General features: G+C 40.4%; 1 protein-coding gene across 8 annotated transcripts in view; it reads left to right on the forward strand.

Moving 5' to 3' along the window:
• Nucleotides 1–24,418, forward strand: part of DCLK1 (doublecortin like kinase 1) — a 335,842-nt gene that overhangs the window by 248,609 nt on the left and 62,815 nt on the right. For 3 of the 8 annotated variants that reach the window (XM_043477419.1, XM_043477422.1, XM_043477417.1), the window contains exons 6-8: nt 4,851–4,945; nt 20,232–20,319; nt 22,979–23,087. In XM_043477419.1, coding sequence (XP_043333354.1) covers nt 4,851–4,945; nt 20,232–20,319; nt 22,979–23,087 — 292 coding nt within the window. Of the gene's footprint in view, nt 1–2,575; nt 3,904–4,850; nt 4,946–8,854; nt 13,742–20,231; nt 20,320–22,978; nt 23,088–24,418 lie in introns of those variants that run through there. The other 5 variants (XM_043477420.1, XM_043477418.1, XM_043477424.1 and 2 more) reach the window with 4 other exon arrangements.

Here is a 24,418-nt window from a genome sequence, read left to right on the forward strand (position 1 = left end):
TTTTCCTATTCGAAATAATGAATTGTTTAATAAAGGCCTCTGTAATACCATTTGTTAGTTGAATTTTAATGAGTTCTATTAAATAAATGAGAAAACCCTTTTTTTTTAAATTGGCACTCAGGGATTTCTGGTAGTACAGGATTAAAAAACAATGGGACTCAATACATGTGTCAACCTTACTTATGAGACAAAATTACTTGTCCTAGCAGGATGAGGAGTATGATGTTTTCTGGAGGTCAAGAACCAATTTAAGAAGTTGACGGTGCTTTTTAAGTGGCCAAGAGGAAGAGTCTCTACAGAACTTTGACCTTAACAGGACAGGTCGATCCCAACTTACAAGCAGATTGTGTTCCAGAAATGTTTCACTGTCAGTGACTTGTTTGGCACTTGAACTTCATTCCTCCTGAGAGATGGCAAGATAAGTAGAAGCTGTGAGCCCACTGGCTATAAATAAAGGAGGCAGGTTCCAGTGCCCCAGTGAGAGAGAAGCCTATACATTCTCAGCTTCGCAGACAGGAAGCGATAGACCTGGACGTGTCCTGATGAGCTGGCCACTCATAGGAAAAGTATGCAGTTCTTTGAGTAGGACGTGAATGAGACTCATTTCTAGCTCTCCCGCCTTTGATCTTCTTGTCTTTCCATAGGTTACCTCTCTGAACCTCAGTTTCCTCATATCACACTGCAAAAATGACACCAATTTGCAATGCAAATTTTTTTCTTTTTTTTATGCCAGCCATGTATATCAAGATACATACAATGATGCTTGTTCTTCACTATCTCCTGAAGTTTGCTCAAATTCATGTACATTGAGTTGGTGATGCTATCTAACCATCTCATCCTCTGCCACTGCCTTCTCCTCTTGCCCTCAATCTTTCCCAGCATCAGGGTCTTTTCTGGTGAGTCAGCTCTTCGCATCAGGTGGCCAAAGTATTGGAGCTTCAGCTTCAGCATCAGTCCCTCCAGTGAATATTTAGGACTGATTTCCTTTAGGATGGACTGGTTTGATCTTCTTGCTGTCCAAGGGACTCTCAACAGTCTTCTCCAGCCCCACAGTTCAAAAACATCAATTCTTTGGCACTCAGCCTTCTTTCTGGTCCAGCTCTCACATCTGTACATGACTACAGGAAAAACAAATAGTTTTGACTAATATGGACCTTTGTCAGCAAAGTTATGTCTCTGCTTCTTAATATGCTGGCTAGGTTTGTCATAGCTTTTCTTCCAAGGAGCGTCTTTTAATTTCATGACTGCAGTTGCTGTCAGCAGTGATTTGGAAGCCCAAGAAAATAAAATCTGTCACTGCTTCCACTTGTTCCATTTCTATTTGCCATGAAGTGATGGATCAGATACCTTGATCTTAGTTTTTTTTCATGTTGAGTCTTAAGTTTCTTCCCTGGTGGCTCAGACAATAAAAAATCCACCTGCAGACTGGAGACCTGGGTTCGATGCCTGAGTTGGGAAGATCCCCTGGAGACGTGAATGGCTACCCACTCCAGGAAACTTGCCTGGAGAATTCCACGGACAGAGGAGCTGTCACTTTAATCCTCTAGCCTTAATCCTTTTCACCAATTGATTACCATGTCCTATAGTTTTTACTTTTTAAATCTCTCTGAAATGTTTCTATTTCCCTCCACCTCCACTGCACTACCCAAGATAGAGCCACCCCATCTCTTTGACCACAAGACCCTTAAATGTGCCCCAGTCTCTCCCACTTGGACTTTTGACTAAGGGATGTCCTGTTCCTGTTACTGTTCTCCTCTCATCCATTCTTGACAGCTTAAGAGCTCTTCAGAACTTTTTAACATGCAGGTCTGATCCCCTGGGTTCCAGCTTTAAATTGTTCAATAGCTTCTCATGGTGCTTTGGATAAAAACAAGACTCCTTAACTTGAATTTCAAAACCCTGCATTATGTGACCCCTGTCACCTCCTCCATCCTCATTCATAAGCACTTGCTGCTATGCTCACCTGTTGGGGTCCCTTCAAAGTGCCACGCTTGCTCCCTCCTCCATGTCCAGCCATGAAACAGGTGGTCCTCTTGCCTTGGAGTGCTTACCTTACATACCTGGCCAACTGCTACTAATACTTAGGATCTGACTTCACTACCTGCTACTCTCTCTGTATAGGGTGTAGGCTAGTCTTGACCCCATAGGTGATTGGGGGTCAAGAGCAACCCCCAGTGCTCCCCCTCTCAGAAAACTTGGTTGTGATTTCGGGTTGAGTTGTGTAGTTTTCCTTCAGATTAGAAGGCTGGTGTTATAGGGGAAGGTGGGGGTAAAGAGTACACAGATTTCAGCTCCACCCTGTATTCACTGGTCACGTTATCATCTTTATGCTGCTTGCCTCACAGGGTGACCCTGAGAGTTCAGTGAGATAATAGTGTGTGTGTGCACACACGCGCAAATAGACAATAGGTGCGTGCATGCTCAGCTGCTCAGTGGCGTCCACCTCTTTGTGACCCCATGGGCTATAGCCAGGTGGGCTCCTCCATCCATGAGATTTCCCAGGCAAGAATACTGGAGTGGGTTGCTGTGCCCTCCCAGGGGATCTTCCTGACCCAGAGATGGAATCCGGGTCTCCTACATCGGCAGGTGGATTCTTGACCACTGAGCCACCTGGGAAGCCCTGCATATACGTATATGTGTATATATATAAAAGGTTTGAGTGTATTAACTAGTCCATGGAAAATAAGTCTTCGATAAGCTGAGATGCATGCATAGTGAGTATTTAGTAGATGCAGACTTTTTGTTGTTGTTTTGTTTTGCTGTTTTAAGCTGACTATTCCTAAATCAGTTTTACTGGGCATGCATTTTATCTTTTTTTTCTTCTTTTTTTTAATGTTCCACTGGCTAAGATTAGAGTCCCAAAAGTAAAAAATGTAAGTACTGTGTTTGCTTTCCCATTTGCTCATTTTTTCCCCAGTCTGCGTAGGGGTGATGTAAAGATGTAAAGTGATGTAGAATGTGGGCAAAGATGATATTCCCAGAGCCTGTTTGCCAGTCAACCCTAGGGGATCTCCTGCCTTATTAGCTGTACATTCTGCCTCTGCCCACAGTTCTTGAGTCCTTGCCTGTTTCAGACCCCTTCCTGTTAGAGTCACTGGTTGGGCAGGGCCGTGCCAGGAGGCTTAGGCAGCAGGCCCATTCAACAAAGACAGGACCAGAGAAGGCACGCAAATCAAAGCATTCTCAGGGCTTCCTACTTCAATCTGTTAAAAAAAAAAATGTGTGTGGTTGCGTGTGTTTTCGATGGAGTCACCAAATAAATTTCAAAGGCAAAACAGAAATTAGTACCGCATGAGCTCTGTGACATTTGTTAAAGGTCTTTGGAGAAGATGACAAAACAGGGAACTTCCCACATCCATGGGCCCTGAGGTTTGGTGCAAACATTGTGTGTGAAAAATCAATAAACATGTACCTCGCCACTGAATTTTCTGAGGGTGGACTTATTACCCTTGTTCCCAGAGAGTCACCAGGCTTCGGAAGAGGTCTTGTCATTTTGATTTTCATATGAGTCACTGGGTCTCTTGCCCCCAGAGGCACTTGGTTGTGATTCAGTGTGGAACATGCTGAAAGGACTCGGCTTCCGGGAGTCCGTGGTGCGGTGGGGGTTGTGGTGGTTCCGCGTTGGCATGAGGCTTAATCGACACCTTTGATGTAGCCTAAGACAGAACCCGCACCTCCCACTGCTGCCTGGAAGACGTCAGCCTTACGCAGGAAAGGCATCTGCTGATGAATCCTGCATCTCATTCAGCCTGCTCTGGGAGCAGCCTTAGCCATCCTTAACTAATCCAGCCGCTTCCCTCCTCCTCCCTCCGCGGTGCTGGGTTTAGTGCTGAGAAGGGATTTCGCTTCTTGCTCTTGTCAGGTTAGGCACTGAGACTGTGTCCATGTTAGAACTCATAGAAGGTAAGTTAAATGCATGATCGCTCTCTCCCTCATGGAAAAATGTTTATGTTGCACCCTGGAGAATGTGTGTGTCTCACTGCTAATCTTACTTCCTTGGCTGTGGATGTAAAACATCTAACAAAAGAAAAGTTGACATTTTTACAGGCAGAATAGTGGCGACTCGATACATCTTTGTAGACTCATGTCTTTAAGTGTTTTATCAGTTCTTAGAGGGAGTGCTACAAAGAGAAAAGGATGACTTACTTGAGTTGTGTGACTTTGATTCAGTCTAGGGATAATGTGTAGCAGTCTTGAGAGACAGGTTGATTCTGGTGATTTAAACCTGTTTAAAAGAAAAAAAAAAAAAGTTTTATCTTCAACAGCAGGACAAACTAACTGTGAGGAGTTTCTGAGTCTTTGTGCCAATTACTTCGTCCTGCTGGAGGCAGGTCCTTCCAAGTTAGGCTGAGGGATGTACAGGGCACAAGTGGATGCAGGAACTTAACTAGACTTGAGTGCTTAACTCTTAAAAAGACAGCAGTCTGCTTTCACAAGTCACTGGGAATATCGCTTATGAGCTGTGCTAATGCTTACTCCCACTGGCTTGTACTAGGAAGCTAAACTAAAGAATTAAGCTTGAATTCCATTGAAAAATGTCTCAGAACCACATGCCTAAGATCTCTGTGGGCACAGTTAAAAGCATCATTAATAAATCATCAGAAAAGCTGTGCAAAGTACATTTTTTTTTCTATGTAACCTGCTGCTATATTTAACACCGGACTCACAAAACAAGTGAATTTCTGAAGGTTTCTCCCTGAAGCTAGTGTTCAGGACTGTAGATAAAAAGGTGTCTGGAATTTTAGCAAATGTCCCTCTTTAATTGTTTGTTGCTCTGTGAAGCTGAGTTGTCAAGAGAATTCTTTAATAAGTCATTTTTTTTTTTCTCTCTGTGATTCTTGTGCTTCCAGTTAATGGAACCCCGGGTAGTCAGCTCTCTACTCCGCGCTCGGGCAAGTCTCCTAGCCCATCACCCACCAGCCCCGGAAGCCTGCGGAAGCAGAGGGTAAGAGAATAAGCGAACTCCTTGTTTAAGACTGTCCACGTCTTGGTGCAGATGGCATGGTGCCAGCAAACAGCCCTCTCGAGTTAGGGCTGCTTGTCACTAAGGAAGAACCAGGTGAGGGCAGGAGGTGACCGACAGTGGGTCACTGGTTTTGGCTCTGGTTTCTCTTAGCTAGGACTTGGGACCTTAAGTTTCCTGGTAAAACTTGTCCTAATCTTCATTCCAAGAAGAATAGACTGTTGCTGCTTCACTTTTAAACACCTTTCTCATTTTGTCTAGAATGCACAAAGATTTTAATGGCACTGGTTTGTAAACTTCCTGGGCTATCAGGATTTTCACTGGAGGCCTCATCGCTGGTCACCAGCCTTCCTTAAGAAGGGAAAGTGCCTGGTTTGGAGAGGTGGGCGGGCCCTGGAGGGACTTGCTTTATGGCAGAGGATGGTGATCCAGAGCCGCTGAGGGTCTATGCTGTATGTGTGATGGGTACGTGTGACCTGTGTTTTTGTGAATGAAACCCACACCGAGCACCTTATCTTTCATCATGACCTGTACATTTGTTGTAGCTTCTTGGGTCATAATGGAGATGTTGATTGAGTTTGGAGATCAGAGTCAAAAGCTACCAGAAATGGTATTAGTTTCTCCATTGCTAAGGGAGAGGCTGGGGGTTAGCTCTTCTTTCTGGATGGGAGAGCTGCTGTTTGGATCCGCTCACAACCTGATTTATACTTTCCAGTAAGATCGAGGCAAGAATAAAAGTAGTGGGATGGGGAGGAGGCAGATGGTACAGTGGAGGCAACAGGGGACCTCTCAGTGTCCTGATTTCACAGGCAAGGTGGGGAGGGATGTGTGCTCATAGAAACTCTGAGGATGCTGTTCCCTGAATATGTTAATAGGTGAGGCTCCTTGACAACTTTTGAACTCAAACCTGGATTCTTGAATTTGATCTCTTGTCATGTGTGCTTTAAAATGAGACTTCTATGTTCCATACATTTACACTGCCTCCAAGAGGGAAGCACCCCTTTGCAAGCCTCCTGCCAAGGTTGTGTTCACACACCCTCTAAAGTGGCAGGCAGGGGACTTGAGTCAACCCCTAATCCATTTGGAGCCTGGCCCGCCAACACAGCAGGTTGTATCATCCTGCTCCACTGAACCTCCGAATATCAGGTCCAGCTTGTTTAGATGATCCAGTGAGGCCTGGAGCTGGGCACCAGTTCCTCTACTAAATGACTGTGTTGTCATAGGTAAGTCTGTGGTCCTCTCCAGGCCCCAGTCAAAAAACAGAAGACTCTTTCCAGATAGAAAACACTATCATTCTACTCCAATTCCATCTGAGTGCTATACCTATGCTTTCTTCCTGGTCACAGTATAATTTGGCATTTTAAAGTATAGAAATCATTAGTGACCTACTAGAAGAAGAAAGGTCCAGATTCATTTAATCTCTCAGATGTCTATGGTTGAGTGGAGGAAGGGGTGATGAGTGGTTCTTTTCTCATAAATGTTACCCAGCGAGGTCCCCATCTACAGGGGCAAGCCTTTAGAAATAGGACAGGGACTTACTTCCCTGGGGTCCAGTGGTTAAGACTCTATGCACCCAATGCAGGGAGCATGGGTTCGATGCCTGGCTGGGGAGCTAAGATCCTGTATGCCCCACAGCAAGGCCAAAAAATAAAAGTAAACTTCTAATTTAGAAAACAATAGGTCAGCTGGGGCCCTCTTGCACAGCACAGTCTCTCATTTGAAGTGCATACCCTGGAGAGTATACCTGGCGTTGAAATCTCTCGTCATCTTCTGGATTAATTACATTAGATTCAGGATTCAGCTCATGCTTAGTTGTCGAGGTTAGTGTGTTCGATTAGAGCATTTGAGACTCCCTGCCAGCAACCTGAGCGTCCCTCCTGCTGGCTATATGGAGGAGACTTCCATCTTGGGGACATAAAACGCTTGGCACTGCTGTCCATTTGTTGGCAAATGAGGTTAGAATGTGCTGCTTCTTCCCTCTGTATTCCCCACTTCGCTATGACTGTGTCCAACTGAGGCAGAAAATTTCCATCCAACTCCTAGCAGCTGTGTGGCCAGTGGCTTATGTAATTAACACTGCCAGCGCTTGGGAAGTAATTATAAGGGATGGTCCTCTTAGAGAGTCTTAATTTTTTGTCATTTAAGCTACCAGTGCCAGCCCCATACTTGAGAGGGAAAAAACAGTCCCGTCTGTTTTAAGGAGACAAAGGTTTATCATCCTCTGAAAACAGTTATTAAGCACATGTTGTGAGCAGAGCATGAGATAGTTTAGAGATGGTTCAGTTTCCAGGCTTTTGAATTTAGGCCATAAATGAACATCCTCCATCCATGTACCATGTCAACGAGTGGAAACATTCCCAGCTGCTTAAGTGAGAGGAGCTTTCATCTTGGTGTGGTGGCAACTACATCAAATAATCCCTCCCAGTTAAAATGAGCCTAGAATATCCCTAAAAACTGATCCTGTTTCAAATTTGGTTAATATTCTCAAATGGTTGGCTGTACTCCTATGCAGGAAATACTGAAATAAGTGAAAGATGGCAAGTGCTAAAAGAAGACACTTCAAAGAATAAATATAACTCTTTTTATTGCAAATTGGAAAACAGTAGCTACTTTTATTTTTCCTTCTGTGTTGCCTAGCAACATGGCCAGGAAAATGAGTTGGCTGCTTCTCTCCCCAACACACACACACACTCACACACACACACACACACACACACTCACACTTCCTACCTCATTTTGAAACACGGGAATGTAAGTTGCTTTTTTTTTTAAGGATTATTGAGACATTTGACTGCTTTTTCACAAATAAGAAAACCTATATTTTTATTTATATCATTTATGATGGTTTAATCAGCTTTTTTTCCTTCATTTAAAATTATATTTTGTTACCTCCTTCTGTACTTTAGAATAGTCCTATACAATAGGAATCTGCACGCCAGATACTTTTCTTCATGAAAACCCCAATGGCAGTGTACCAAGTAACTGTCCTATTTTTCCTAAACACTGTCATTTAAATTGCTGTCTAGAAGCGTTTGGTCACAGAAGCAGATCCTGGAGGATCTCTTCTATCCATGAACTTTCTGGGGTCTCATTCCTTAATATATCAGGAAGAAACGTGTTACATTGTGTGGGTCGAATGAAGCTCCCCATTATACTCCCACATGGCTGACTTTTGTAGATTATCTGATCAGTCAGATGATGTGAGGAGTGGGTGGTTCAAATTAGAAAGGAAGCCAGGATTCTAGACACTCTCTGCAGATCTGAGCTGGTTGCCTGGCGACCAGCAGAAGGATCTTGTAGCAGGAGGAGGCAGAGGGAAGAAGAGGGGAGGTGATGGGTGAGCCTTTAGGTAACAAGGGAGAACTTTGGGAAGGGAGCGAGGTGGTCAGGTTCGCATTCTTTCTGTCTTCCAAACATATTGTTTTGAAAACTCAGTGTTTATTGGATGTATGTGGTACACAAATGCAACCCTTGTGTTGCTGCTGTGGGACCGGAATTTGCTGAATGCCTGCTGGGGCGCCTAATAAATTATTGTGTGAGGTAAGCATGTTCCTCTTCTTCCCAGAATGGGATGGAAGTGTTTGAGGAAGAATTGCCTTGACAAATAGCAGCAGGTTGGCACTGACAGACCTCAGGGGCTGTAGAACTCGACACAAAGGAAGGTGAAAGCTCACGAGCAGCTCAAGCCAAGAAGGCAAAATAGCATCCTTTTCATCTGTCTAGACGGCTTCTCAGTTATGATCTTTCCTCTTGTCCAAACGTGGTGACTTTAGAAGGTCTAACGACATTAGAAACCAAGGATGCCCATTTGGTGTTGCTCCACTCCTAAGAGAACCACAGGGCACCTAAGAAACCCAAGTAAACAAGTCTGTACCGCCCTTCGTCTTACAGGACCTGTATCGCCCCCTCTCTTCGGATGATTTGGATTCAGTAGGAGACTCAGTGTAAAAGAGACCATGGAGCAGTGTGTATGGTTTGTGGTTGGGTGAAGGTTTCACGTTTCCTAAGCAAAAGTCTAACAGCAAAATACACAAAAGAGTTTTGCATACCTTGAAGTGATAAACCCCAAATCATATAAAAGGAAATATCCAGGTATTTCATATTAATCCTTGAAGGGGATTATTTTTTTCCTATAGAGGAGATTTGATTAATTTGATTGAGGAGATTGAACACAAATGGTCTCAATTGGTGAGGTTTTTGTGCCAGACCTGGCACTAGATGAATTTCATATATGGGCCCGACCTTAGTGTCAGAACACACTAATGATGTAGCAAGACAGAGTCATAATCTCTGTAGATGGGGTTTTCTTTTTATTCAGAAGTATACATGTAGAGACAATTTTTCTGTACCTTTCTGTGCAGATTTTCTAGCCAAGCAGGTTAAAATGGCACTAAGCAGACATTTTCTCCTGAAGTTACATAGTCTTCTTAAAATTTGGATTGCTGAGTTTTAAAGTACTTTTATTGCAAATTAATAAACGTATTCGATTAGAGTTCTTTTTCTTCCTAGACAATATTCAGAGCTACTTATCATACTCCTCATATGTGAATCAACATATGAGGAAAAACAGTCATGTGAAATATACAACTCATGAAGACTTACATTAAACACTAGGAACTTAATTTTTGTTGTTAAAAGTAAATTTTACTCTTTATACTTATCTTTCATTGAAGACAGCATAAGCATAGATTAAACATGAAGAACTTGTTTAATGGCATTGCTATAAATTATATAATTCCTCCTTACAATCATGTATGCAATTTTTCACACGTATAAAGGCTGAAGTTAGGAAACTTTTTTTTTTAAACATACAGACCTAAAAAAAAATGTGTTTGGACTTCTTCCAAAAAACCAATTTGAAAAGCAAAAATTCTTTTAAACAGTACTATATAAATCAGGTCCCATATAGCCAGATCTCTATTCTGATACATTCTGGATCTTACTGGTGTTTTGGAAATTTTCATATGCAAAACTCCTTTGTGTTAAACTAAGTCTGTGATTATAACCCATTGTTAAGCATTAACCTACTAATTCTGCTTTCCTAGTCCTCTACTTAAAAATTATAGTCAGCTTTGCTTAAACATAAAACAATTATTTTTAAAGCTGAATGTTAAGAATGAATTTAATGTGTATGGTCTGTTGTATTTAAGCCATGCCCTAGTGATCATTTAGTTTTACTAGTTCAGACACTAACGATTTAAGACTTGTGTAGCATGGTTTTGCTATTTCACAGGCTTGACATATCTCAGTAGGTGATAAATTCACAATGAATGATGCCATTTGGAGGTTTGTACTTGTTTTTTTCCCCAAAATTTTACTTGAAAATTGAATTTAAAAACAAAATGTTTGATTCAAGATGGAGAGAAATTCAGTTGTCATATAATGCTTTAAATGTTATCAATTTGTCTCCTTGATAAATTGCTCAACTATCAAATTTTACCATCTGGTTTATAGTTACATATGCTACTATCTGACCTTCCAAGTGAATAATACATTCCAACCATAAGAAAGATAATATTTTTTAAAAAGTCCAGGCAACCTAACAGCATTTGAAAATTTAGCCCTATAATAATTAGTGCCTTATTATCCTGTCTGTTGGAGAGAAAGACACTTCTCTGGCAGGTTATTTGAGAACCACAAGCTGAACCATTCCATCTTGAAAGAGCAGTTCATAATAATACCTGTTCCAGACTTCAGGTTTTAAAACTGTTTCCAATAGAAATTGTGAACAGAGACTCCTGCTGAGATCAAAAGACTGCTTTGTTTTAGCTGAAACAGTAAACATCTGTGAGGTTGCCTGGGCTGGTGTCTGTTCTAGTTATGTCTTCGTAAAATGCATTACTTAATACAGTTGAGTCCATAAAAGATTAGTATGTATTTGACTGAACTGTCAAAAATGCAAAGAAAGCAGTGGAACAGTTACCTTAAATCTGGTGGGGGTCAGATAGTCCAGAACAAAAATAAATTCTAGTAATTTTAACTTCCCTGAACTGTCAATCTTTTGGACAGCTACTGCTTAGAAAGGTCCAATAAACGCTATTTGTTCTGGGTAAGTGGCAGATATCGCCAACTGATATGAAGCCCAGAGCTTTGTTTAGACACGGCAAAAAGGAACTGGACTTGTGCTAATTGCCGATAGATATCATGGCCAACTTTCCATTCAAGCGGTTCTGAGGGAAATGCTATTCCACAGCATTTAATCTTTTGAACATATGACTTTTATTAAAGGACTGTTCAGAGGCAATATATATCATTTACTTTTTGAAACTAAAATCCTCAGAGATTGAAACAGCACACCATTTATAGACTTTGCGATCTCTTTCTATGCAGAGCATAATTCCATTATACTAAAGCAGAAATATATATATAAAAAAAATCCTTAGCATCAAGCTAGAAGTTTTTGTTTCTTTGGTGGAACTGAATTGATGATTTATAGGCACTTAAGATTTCCTTACTTACAGAATTCTTTTTAGAATATTAGACACTGAAGTTTTAAATTGTTCTCCTGGGCAGAAGAGACCTCCAGGAAAAGCAATGCATTTTTGTCCTTATGGTAAACCTGAAATGTTCTGTGAGGACACTGCACTCTAGGTAACCGCTTGATACTTTTTTTTCACTTGCACTTATTTTTTTTCCTTTAGTCATCACAGAGAACAATGTAATAAATACACTCCTGCTTTTAGCATTTTAGAAAGGCAAATCCTAATCATTTATCAAGTATAAACTTCATTGTGAACTCAAAAGACTGGTTCTGAAAGCCACATGGTTTGTTTCTTCTTTGTCTTGCTTTATTAATTAGGTGGGGATAGGATGGGGCAGAAATTCCCGTGTTTTCATACTGTCGTAGACTTTTAAGAAGTATCAGGTCCACCCATTTACACACACCCCTGTGTTCTTAAATTGGCTCATCTAAATATTTTTAAAAATCAAGTATCTTCTAAAAGTATTTTGAACCAGCATTCAATTGCCATATGGGTTCCCTGTGTTAACCAGCAGAGGTTTTGGTTACATCCAATGTAAATCTATACATGATTTTTTTTTTTTTCATTTAAAAGCAATGAAATCTAAAAACCACATTTCTTAAAACAAATAAATTAATATATAGAATAATATCCTTGAAAAATAATTCCATACATTTTAGCTATTGAACTAAATTTTTCATATGTGGCATATATCTACCCAGGTGTGTAGGCATTCATATAAATTTGCAAGGGTCTGTGTGTATATGGGTGTGCTTATGTAAGTATTGTGTATATTTATAGACCATGAATAGTAAAGTATGGTATTTGTGACACAGCCTTGTAAGTTACTGGCTCTTGTGGAATTGTATGTAAAACCTTTGTGTCATAAGTCATTACACATGACATATTAATTGGGGCATGTTTAAGTTCAAAGGTAGTTTGCTAAACTAGTATGGCAGAATGGTTCCAAATAATAGGGCAGATGTACTGATTTAAACAATTTGGAAACCAGATAAACAAACAAAAAATTTCAAATTCAGACAAATTCAGTGTTTTATTAACTATTAAATATAAGCATTCATTAATGCTTATATTGTTATGACTTGATAGTCAACCATTAAAGTGATTATATACTACCACTAATGTTTCTCTAATGTGTATGATATGTGGCAATTGTCAATCAATATTCATTTAAAAAGCTGATTTATAGGGTTGTAAGTAACTGGGTATTGTACTGAAACATGAATAGAAGAAAATCCAAACTATATTTGATTTGAACTAAGTTTCATAACAAAGCCAGATAACCTATAAGGCAGTTCTGTATGTTCTTTCAAACATGATTCAAAACTGTTGATGTATTTTCAGTAGTAACCTTACTATACTTGCCATGTGTGTATATATCTACATAAATATATACACACTTGAAATTGTTAACTGAGTGAATATACTATATATGCATACATTGTCTATTTATGCATATTTGCATTAGCCTGATTAGCATCTCTAATTGTGCATGTCAGTAACAACAGTATCCCACAGAAGTGTAGTGTGAAAATGAGAGATATATTGAATTCAATATACCAGTTGCCTGATGCAGTTTGTTATACTGTCAGCTGAAAAATACTTGTAATTTTGTACCTGTAACGCATGTGGAAAAGATAGGAAATCTGAGGCCCTAGCTATAATTTTTCAGGGCGCATGATATATAGTGTCTTTAAAATGTGGTTCGTTTTAGTAAAGATGATGGATAAATTCCAAGATAGTATAAATGATGCATGTAATACATGGGTGTTTATATTATATATGGCCACAAAATGGTTTTGAAGCTAGGGTAGAAGGTATCTGAAAGGTCACAGACAAAGAACTATGAAATTTAATTTTCTTGTGATTTTTCTTTGAGCTTATATTCATCAACAAGCAAGGAATTGAGTTTATTCTCAGGACATTTAACTTCAAAATACACTACGAATGTTGCAAATTTGGATAAAATTTTTATAAAGAGGTTGATATATGTCCTGCTTACAGTTTGAGTTGCCTGGATGTGTATTCTCTTAAAAAAGAACATTTGGTGTTAAAACGTTTTAAACAGGAACAGGTTTTAAAAATTCATCAGTTGAGGCCATCAGCAGGGTTTTATAGAGTGAAATGATGAAATGTTTCATTGAACCCGATTTTGAACGTTCCATCACTTTGTGCTGTGGTTTCGTTGTAAAATGTTGTACTTTGTGTTTGACACTGGACCATGTTATTTCTCTCAAAGTTAATGTTGTTACGCTTACCCCTTAGAATAACTATATAATAAACAGGAAAAACTGCCTATGTTGTTCAGTGACTTTCTTTCAGAAAACTTGGTAAGTAGACACTGAAAATGAAATGACTGTGTGGAGTAAGGTTTACCTTCATTATCATATTTATGGTGTTTTGTGACGTGATTGGCATCAGTAGGTGAGACTTAAGATACTGCAGAATGACATTACATGACATCCAAAGTATCAAATACTGACAGTAACAGTGAAATAAGACTCTCTGGCGAAGAACTCTGTTTCACTTGGTTATAGTAAAATCATTAACACACTTTCCTCTCAGGTTTGCCTCAAGAATGAATATATCAAACAAATTGGCAACTGTTTTTTTTGAAAAAAAGAAATTGTAAATATACTTTCTCCTAGGCATGAAGGCATTTTTCCCAAAGTTGCCAGGGGAAAAATTTGCGTGTGTATATAGGTACATGTGTGTGTGAAAGTTATTTCAAAAGCACCAAATGATATTATATATTTATTATAAATAAATATATAATGTTTTATTATATATTTATATAAAAGTTAAGTAACCATAATAAATATAAAATACTTGATTACCCAACTTTAATATAGAACTAAAACCCATAATCTATTTCATTCATAATATGGTATTCTACTGGCCTAGTTGGAAAAAATAATTTACATTAAAATTATTATAGAGGTCTGAAATTCTATATAAATTTTAAATCTAACACTTTTACCAGGTTCATTTTAACTTTGAAATTATAATTTGCTTTAACTGTTTCTCTTTATTATTTCCGTGGACACCAGATATAGTCAATGCTGAAAGCAGTAATTGGTACAACTGGAAGGAATGTTTGAAAGTGAAGGTTAAGTCACTCAGTCATGTCCAACTCTTTGTGACCCCATAGACTGTAGCCCACCAGGCTCCTTCGTCCATGGGATTTTCCAGGCAAGAGTACTGGAGTGGGTTGCCATTTCCTTCTCCAGAGGATCTTCCCAACCCAGAGATCAAACTCTGGTCTCCCGCATTGTAGGCAGACGCTTTACTGACTGAACCACCAGGGAAGTCCCACTTTCACTTTCACTTTACAAATGTATAAAATTCCAAATTGTGCTTTACTTTCTGAATATAGAGTTTAAAATAAAATGGAGCACATGCCTGAAAAAGTAGTGACTAGCTTCCTTCTTTACAGGCTGGGAATCCAAACTAAGGAGTAGATCATGGAGGGAATTATTTTATTGAGAGGATATAAACTAGATGGCTCCTTGGTCCCCTTCAAACGATTATCTCACAGAGCGCACCTTCTAAGGGGAGACCTGGCGCCAAGACGAATGGTTGAGATTCAGAGCGTATAGATCCTGGCTTTAAGTGAGCGTGATGGCTAACAGACAGTAGGGGCAAAGCAGGCTGCCTGACAGTCATAACTAAATACATTTATTTTTGATATCTTGGCTCCCGTGGTTTTGCTATCATGGATTTAATGCCAATATTCTCATTTTATTTTTCTCTTCCTCTAAGTAAACCAGCTTCATGAATAGCAGTTCTATAGTCTTTTAAAAACTCTGTTTATGATAACCTTTTATATGTTTCACTGTTCATTCTGATTTATGCACATGGTTGCCTGTGCCATAAACGTTAGGTTTAAACATACTATGGAGAATGCAGACAAAGGAATTTCGGGAAAGGAATTTCTTTTGTGCCTTGTTTCAAGTGATAGAGCCTTGTTAATTATTGCATATTGATGTCATCAGCTTGTTGTTCTTTACCCACTTGCAAAGTAAATGTATGATTTTTCTATATGCACGCACAGTCCCTTGGTCTCAAGCTCTCTACACCAAGATTATGAATTAATTTTGCTACATGAAGTCATCTTTAGAGATTCTACAGACCTCAAGTTAAGATCACCAAGACAATTATGAGTTTGTTAACTATTTGTTGATTGTGTTTCCTTTATAAAATTGATCCAGTTGATGTTTAAACTCTTATATTGCCCTTTCAAAAAAAAAAATTTACCAAATAATAACCATATGCCAGGACAAAATGTGAAATGGAAATAATACAATTATCAAGAAAGGGCTAAAGTTATCTTGTGAAATTTTTCTCCCTTGCTTACATCAGTTGGATCGATTGGATATTCCTGTAATCTTTATTTGGTGTGGACCCCAGCTGAGTAACACCAATAATATGAATACAAATGGCAGGAGTAACTCATACCGTTTATATTTGAAATGAACTTTTTTATCACGTAGTCATCAGATACATCTTGGTAAAATGTGGTTAGAACTGTTATGTCAGCTTTCTCACTTACTTCAAAAAGTGTGATATATTCTCCATCTGTTATATGATCCCAAGCTAAATAGCTACGCTCAGGATGTGTTCTTACTTAGGGCAGTGCTTTTATGAAGGTGTGCCATAAAAGCATCCAGGTGCCAGCAACCTGTCCACCTGGTTCCCATTAAATCTGCTTCGAGGTGATGACATTTCAAATGTCACAGTATCTCTTAGAGCAGCTAATTGCATTAAATTCTAAAATAACTATGTTTTTCACTGTACACTATATGCCTTGGAATTAGCAAACCGACTAAAGCCAACACAAAATCTTATGATCATGTATACTATGAAATGGTTTATGTTCTCTGAAAAAAATTAGTAAGTTGATTTCATTTATAAGCATGGCAAAATATAAGTGGACTCTTCAGCTCTATGTAGGTCATAAATAAAGACTTATTCATCTCATTGGGTTAATTCGAATGAACATGAACTACACATTTCCCCTTTATTAGGTTCAAAATCCTTCAATCAGACTTAGGGCAATAATCAAAATGTTCACAGTCTGTCTAAGGTAGTATATTTAGGAGTAGTAACAAGGGTACATAGAGGGCCATGATGATTACGGAATGGCTTCAACTGAGAGAGAGCAATATGTTAGGTAATGAGAATCCAGGAAGTAACAGGCTGGGAGAATATGAATGTAATAAATTTGATATTAACGTGAATAATTGAGAAGTCTTAGACTCGACCCAAATTACTAACCTCTCAAATTCAGAATATGGAGATCTGACACGGTATAGGCTTAAAAGTTATGTTGTTACCTATAAGCCAATATGATCTTAAAGTGCATTGGTATTCTATTCACAAAGAAGAAGACACTGCCCTTCTCTGTTCTGTGTTGGTCAGGGCACACCTAGAATATTTCATTTGCTTTGAGCACCACCATTAACCAGAGATATTGACCAATGGAGGACCAAGGGGTCATGGGGTCCTATCTTACTACAAATAACCAGAGAGACTAGGATTCTTGAAATTGAAAAAGAGAAGACACTATTGTAAAGTAATTAGCTTCTAACTAATAAAAATAATTGGGAAAAAAAAAAAGACACAGAAGGGGTTCAGTGGCTCTTTGCAGATTTTGGAAGCCTTGTCCTATCGGGAAATGCACTGTACTGAGTGGCTTCAGAGGTGAGAGATTAGAATGACAAATGGAAAAAGTAAAGGGGCATCATTTGAACATAACTCACCTTATTAACAATTAGCGGGCTGCCTCAGGAAATAATGGTTTCAGTACTGTAGCTGTTTGCACAGAGGCCATTTGACCACGTGGCTGGGATTTTTATAGTGGGCATTTGGTCTCTCAATGGAAGTAGGGTAGAAGAGGTAATATTTAAGGTCCATTTCAGTCCCTGAAATTCTTTGAATCCATGAATGGCCATTGTCTTGGAAAGGTGTATAACGTTTAACCACCTTACTTCTTTGGGGAAAAGCAGAAGTAACGAGAAATTGAATACATTTATTTTACTGTGTTTGAGCATAGAGAATGAAATGAGAACTTTCCATTTTTAGAGTACCATATTTATAATTAAATGTTCTCTTACATTGTTTGTTACCTTCAGATAGCATGAAGTTTGAAATGACCTGGAGTACATTTTGAAAACTAAAGTTGAAAATAAGCAATTTTAAGCATAAGCAGACTTGTGTTAACCCTACTTTTATTTTTTTTTTAAACCAGAGCCTAAAACCTTGAGGGGTTTTGCTCATAAGGCAGAGAAAAACCCAGCTGGCACTGTAGCAAGTGTTCAGGGCATCAGACAACTGGTGGCACTGTTGAAAATGTAATTCATTCGTTGATAAGGCAGTTTAGCGAACAATATCCAGCAAGTTTATTAAACATTACAGTTTAAAAGAATGTTTTCATATTATTTGGGTGAGTGTTCTGTGTTGAGTGTCTGGTGTTCTTATTAAAAGAACAAGATTTTGGAATTGAGTCCATAAGTTGTAGGCATCTTTGCTAGGAAATACGCTACTAATCTATTAATTTGAATGCTTGATTCTGAAAGAATGTGTCTTTGTATTCTAAAACACCATATGACGGGACAGCACCTGCCACCCCAAACCACAATGTGTCTGCATTATTAAACACCATTTGTGATGCTGCTGGAAGAAATTCAAGGATTGAAAGGCTCAGAAGAGAAAGTCTACATTGTAAACATTTCTTTACTGTTTTTCTGCTTGGAACAGGTTTATGTCTACAGCAAAAGCAGTGACCCCGGGGATAAAAGATCTCCCTGTTCTGGAAAACACACACCTTCCCCTCAAATGTGGTAGCGCTAATGTTTCTTTTCTCCAGACCTTGACCTTGTAAATCTGCCTTGTTTCAACCTCCTATTCCAATACTATAAATACAAGGTTTTCACAAACAGACATTCATAAAAGAGCACGCTCAGAGGCTCATACATTCACAGTGCCTTCGACAGAGTTGGCTGTGGCTACAGTTAGCGTCACAGCCATCAGACAGGGTCACAATCTGAATCCCTCCTTCTGACCTGACATGAGGCAAATGGGCGCTGCTGGCCACAAGGGGAGTTGCGTGGCAGAGGATGGAAACAGCTCAAGTCACCAGGCTAGGCTAATGGATGGGGGATTCTTGCAATACTGGAAAATAAAGGGCACACGACACAGACTACCACCATACTCCTAGAATAATCACAAAACTTCTAGACTACCCACCAAACGTCTAGAGTAACCACCAAACTTCCAGAAAGTCTTACGAGGAAGCAGATGTGTCACGGCTGTGAGTTTAACTTTTGTCCCCATTATGGCAGCTGTCAGCTTTGATGAACTTGTCCCATGGAACGTGGTCATCTTAGCACACCCCGGGGAATGCTGTGCAGTTGACCCAAATGGCCCGGCAGTGACTGAAGTAGCATTTGCCCAGTTATATTCACCCTTTGGGTAAAAACTGAAGTCTGAATTTCCTATGCAAGGTGCTGTTGGGCACAATGACTATGTAGAACTCTTCCGGCTTTGTGCACACTTAAGGCTGGATGGCATGGGGAGGAGGTTGAAGGGAGACAGGTAAGCAGAGGAAAAGTAGGTCAACATTGCTTCTCGCCACTTCTTCATTATTAATTCAACTACAGATTCTCTCTCCCTTCTCTCTGCTCCACAGACAACCGGCACCCTGAGCCAATGCCGCCCCCTCACCGCCTCCTGACTCCCATCAGGCCAACCAAGTGGATAAACCCAGGGAAACAGAAGGAGGATCTTTTAGGACAAGCTGTGTTCATTATTTAGAAACAGCATCGATATGTGCAAATTGTTTTCTCAAGGAATAGATGCAGAGATGGAAAGATTCATTGTTAAAATACTGCCTCATGGCTGATCCCAGTATTAAATATTTGGTATTGTTTTGTCCTCAGAGCTTTATACCCTGTAAGAGGGCATAGCAACCCACTCCAGTATTCTTGCCTGGAGAATCCCATGGACAGGGGAGCCTGGTGGGCTACAGTCCGTGGGGTCGCAAAGAGTCGCACACGACTGAAGCGACTTAGCACACACACTGAGCTTTATAATACAGTTGTTACCCTGTTTGCTCTCAGGAATCTTGAGTCCAAATACACCCAAAATTTGAATCACAAGGCTTAGGCTTTTAGTTTCATCTTTGCCTCAGGAAGAAAAGTAATTATAAGAAGTAAACGTTTATTTACCTAACATTTAACATATCAATAACTTGCTTAGTGCTTATGTCTTTATCACAGAGTGGAATTAACAAACCTACTCTTTAATCTTTCCCCAAGGATGTGGCAAAGCTGAATATTTTTTAAAAGGATATTCCATAAAAATCAAACTGAAGAAAAAATTTTTCTATGGTAAGAATTAAACAAAAAAAGAGATCAGAGTGACCACTTATAAGAAGCCTGTTTGCAGATAGACTATGGAAGAGTGAGGTGAGACACCTCAAATCTGCCAAACCTAAACAGTGAGCAAAAGGATGCTAATTTTGAGAAAATGGAATGAAGGTCGTGGAACGTCCAAATCGACAAGGATGAGCCTGGCACAGTTAACACCACCCGTTGCTGGTTGAGAAGCTGGTGGGGAGCGGTGGTCCCAGCTGGGTGGTCCGAGCACCCCCCTTTCTGGGCGTGGAGACCAGTCCCCTCCGTGGCAGCGGGCGCAGCTGCTGCCCGAGCTTCTGGGCTGGGCACAGCACCTGAGACATGGGGCAGGATGGACAGTTTTTATTCTCTCTTTCCGTTTTCCTCCAGAGCTCTCAGCATGGCGGCTCCTCCACTTCCCTCGCGTCCACCAAAGTCTGCAGCTCAATGGACGAGAACGACGGACCCGGAGAAGGTGGTAAGCTTGGGACGTGGTGTCTGAGGAGAAGGCGTAGCTTGTACCCAGACGGAGAATGGGTTAGCTAAATTTAGTCCAGAAAACTGACAGTTCTCCAGCAGAATGACCCTGAAGCAGCTCAGGGTCATCACAAGGGGGTAGGACTGAACATGGCTCTCACCAGGAGTGGCATCTGCTCTCCAGGGCTGGGAAGAGGGAGTCAGCCAACTGTGGAGACCTTTCCCACCCTCCAAAGGTGTAAGCGTTCTTAGAAGGCCTGCTCTTGCCCTCCTTGCAAATAAAAGGGGCTAACTGTTGCCTTTGTTTTCCAAATTCAGTTCACTTCTATAACAAGAGAGACATGTTTACTCTCTTTGACTGAGATAGCCCTGCAGAGGCACTCAGACTTCAGTAAAGACGAAATGCGAACATCTGTCTTTACAAAAAGACTGAATTGATGGCGAATGGCAAAAATATTCTTTGGACCTCCAGCGAATTCACTTTAGAAAGTGGTCATGTGACTCGGGTTGTGGAATGGATGTTTCCTAACTCCTGGATTGTTTTGGATGAGCCTTTCCTGCCCTCTGCATCTTAGTTTTTCTTCTGTGAAATGGAGATTGTATCCTAATACATGCCTGCTTCCTCCCTGGAGGTTATTATCAGGCTGAAATCAATTATGGGCAAGTATTTAGGAACTCAGGTATAAAATTGATACAATCATGCCACTGTTAGAGAGCCAGCACCCCTTATTTGTTTGAAGGGATAGGATTTAATTTTCCAGTAAAGTCCCACTTGGGGGAAACACTTCATTATGTTACATGAGATACATGACTGACCCAAGGATTATTTCCTGACTACCATGCAATATCAGACTTTTTTGGTATTTCCAGAAGGAGGAAATGCAGCCATCCAGAAGTCTTCTTTTGTTCCAATGTGTTTTATTTATAATGAAACAAAAGGGTCCTTGACTAAGCCAGTGGCTAAGTCTTCTTAATCAGAGGCCTAAAAGATACGTTTTTACATAGTCAGGGGAAAAGAAACCAAGCCATGTGCTCCAGATGGGTGTCCCCTTCATGGAAACATAGAAGCATCTCCTTCCATTTCCCATCTGAAACCGGACTTGCCTCCAACAGACAAGGATGGTTACTTTTATGATCCGTGCAGGAAAGAGCCTTAAGACCCTGTCATCCGAGAGATGTTTTGTAAATTCGGGTGCTTTACAGTGGCTTTGAAACTTCTCCAACCATCTCCTGAATAACCATAGGCCAGACAAAAATCCCTAGGCTGCATCGTTCAGACGGAGGCAAAATGATGGCTTCTTTGGGGTGAGATGGAGCGGGGAGTGGAGGGAAGGCTCCAGCTCCCACTTTCCTTGGACACCTCTGAGATGGCTTCTAGTGGGTTAAAAGTAAAACGTCACCTTTAAAGAGGTGAAGAGGTTGCAAAAATGCCAAGGACAAAAGCAGCAGCAGCGAAAGTCCTACATTTGTACAATACTTTTCAGAAATCTCATCCGTTCTAGCATCCAGAGTGGTGCAGGGTGGAGATGATCGCAAAAACAGAGTAAGTAAAGGTCCTATAGCAGATGCCTGCTGGTTGTGAGCTTCTATTGACCGTTCTCCAGCCCTGCACACTAAACTCAATAGGAACACGAAAATCGCCCAGAAAGCCCTTTTGCCACCTAAGGTTTTAATTTCATTTTGAGAAGAAATGTTTAGTCTCGGTTTGTGATTAAAGGTCAGAAAAGGAGCACATTTAGAAAGCGCACTAGGCTTCCACCACATTTTGTATTCAGGTTGCCTGAGGGAGAAGCCAGGATTTATAACTTTAAAGCATGTAAATTTTAGAGCCCGGCTATAAAAGGCTTTTTATACCCCTAAGATGTTAAAGGTTATCCACTATATTTATGTGACCTAAGTGTGGCTTATTTAGTTTTATGACCTTAGATATTTAAAGCATTATTAGGCATTTGTAAAATGTTTCAAAATGCATTTTAAGGGGGAAAATGCGTTGTGTTAGCGGCACTAACATAATTGAAACTACAAAACTGTTCTGTTCGCAGACATAATAGATACTGCAATTTTAACTCAACATCTGCCACGCAGGTTGCTGGTGAAAACATTTGTCCAAAATCTGCTCATTGATACTGGGGAGGGGTGGTGATCAGTGCTTAGCTCTAACATAAGGAATTTTACGGAGATCTCTATTTCAGGATGTAGTAAAGCTAAGTGTCCAAACAGCAGGCATTTTTCATGCTTGTACGGTGTCAAGCGGTCCAGAGTCCCTTACAAACTGCATTTTCCTCCCCACCTAGGAATGTCATCTCTCTGAACACCATGGGTATTCATAAATGCTATTGATCAAATTGGCATGAAATGAAAAGCAAAACTTCCTCCTCAGACAACCCGCTTCAGCAGAAAGCATTAGCTGGTCTTACATAGGTGGGAGTGGACCCCGTAGATTTTACATTTCCTTTAGTTGATCATTTGTCTTAGTAGAAACAGTTGATTATACAATGTCAGAGAGGGGCTAGGGGTGGGAGACTAGCCTGCCTGTCCAGAAAATGACATATTGATTCTGAATCAGTGCCAGTCTATTAGATGATACTTCTAAACGTCTTCTATGCACAACATCTGTGTTCCCTTTTCTACCAATAAAAACATACTAATGATTCTTTCAGAAGTGTCGGAGGAAGGCTTCCAGATTCCAGCCACAATAACAGAACGATATAAAGTCGGAAGGACAATAGGAGATGGAAATTTTGCTGTTGTCAAGGAATGTGTAGAAAGGTGAGAAAGATATCATTTGCATTGAGCTTTAAAGGAAACACTTGGGGTTATGTTTTCCGAGATTGTGTCTTTATTTGCGGTCTGAGGCACATATGGAATAGGTTAATGTCTCAACTCCAGATGTTAAAAAAAATGTAAAAGAAAGAACAGCTCATCTAACAACAGATTTGAAAAATGTAGTGATTTCTGGGGACAATCTATAAATTAAGAGCTTTGATTTTTCTCTTTAATGTACTCAGCAAAATGTTGCCAGCTCTTTAAGGTAAGTCCTTTTATTTTATTTTATTTTTTTATTATTTTTTTTTAAGGTTAGTCCTTTTATTTTGTTTAAAAAAAAAAGCTTAATAGTTTTTTCTACATTTTTGGGAGACATTTTGTAAATGTCAGAACATTCCTAGGTGTATTGATATATTTTTCATATGTATATGTCATAAAATTAAATATAAGAACTTCGAAAAGCTTCACAATGCAACTGTACTGATCCCCACAAAAAATGGCATTTAATACATTAAAATGTTTTAAAATGAATGAGCCAGGCGCTCTTGTGGGCCAAAGGGGAGGGCTTAGAGTGAAAGGTTTATCCCTAGGATCTCGGTACCTAATTAAGGACAGTAGCAGGGGCTACTAGTTGGAGAAGTGACAAGTGATAGTTATAACCCAGATTAAGGCCACCTCAAACCCTGAGCCCAGTGTTAGAGTTGGAATTTGTTATTTAAGGAGGACCCAATCGGCCAGCAGCTTCTTCTCAGGGCTGGTGAGCAGGGTATTGGAGAGCTGGGGGCACCTGCCTCGTTCCTTAAGGGAGCGTGTCCACTGGCTTCCAGGGGCCGGCCGGGGTGAGCATCTCCCCCAATGCTCTTCCCAGCCCACCCGGCCGAGTTCTCAACATGAAGGCGCTAAGCTCTGCTTCCATTTGAAGCAGATGCCTCAGACTAAAAGTTCTAACCTGCAGGATCCAGAACTTATTTTTCTGCAAGGCCTTTGACTTCAAAACAAAGATTCAAGTCACCTTTGAGCTGGACTTCTGCCTGGGCCTCAGACACGAGGGTCCTGAGTTTGGCCAGTGTCCACTGAATTGCTTCCCTTCACCCTCTGCCCGACTAAGGCAGTGGAGCCCCCGCTAGGCTCCCCTGGAGCAGTGGGTCTCACACTGTGCCCCTCCCTGCATACCAGCTGGGCCAGGCCATTCCCGCGGACGTGGTCGCAGCCCCCAGAGCAGCCACTCTTTGGTGGGGAGAGGTATGAGTGATGGGCAGCTTGAGAAACGCCTTAGCTGACCATGCCAGGCCCTCTTCCCCCTCCTTCTCTCTGTCCCCCACTCCCACCACAAA

This window comes from Cervus canadensis, chromosome 9 (assembly GCF_019320065.1).
Source record: "Cervus canadensis isolate Bull #8, Minnesota chromosome 9, ASM1932006v1, whole genome shotgun sequence".
In the NCBI taxonomy this organism is placed as follows: Eukaryota; Metazoa; Chordata; class Mammalia; order Artiodactyla; family Cervidae; genus Cervus; species Cervus canadensis.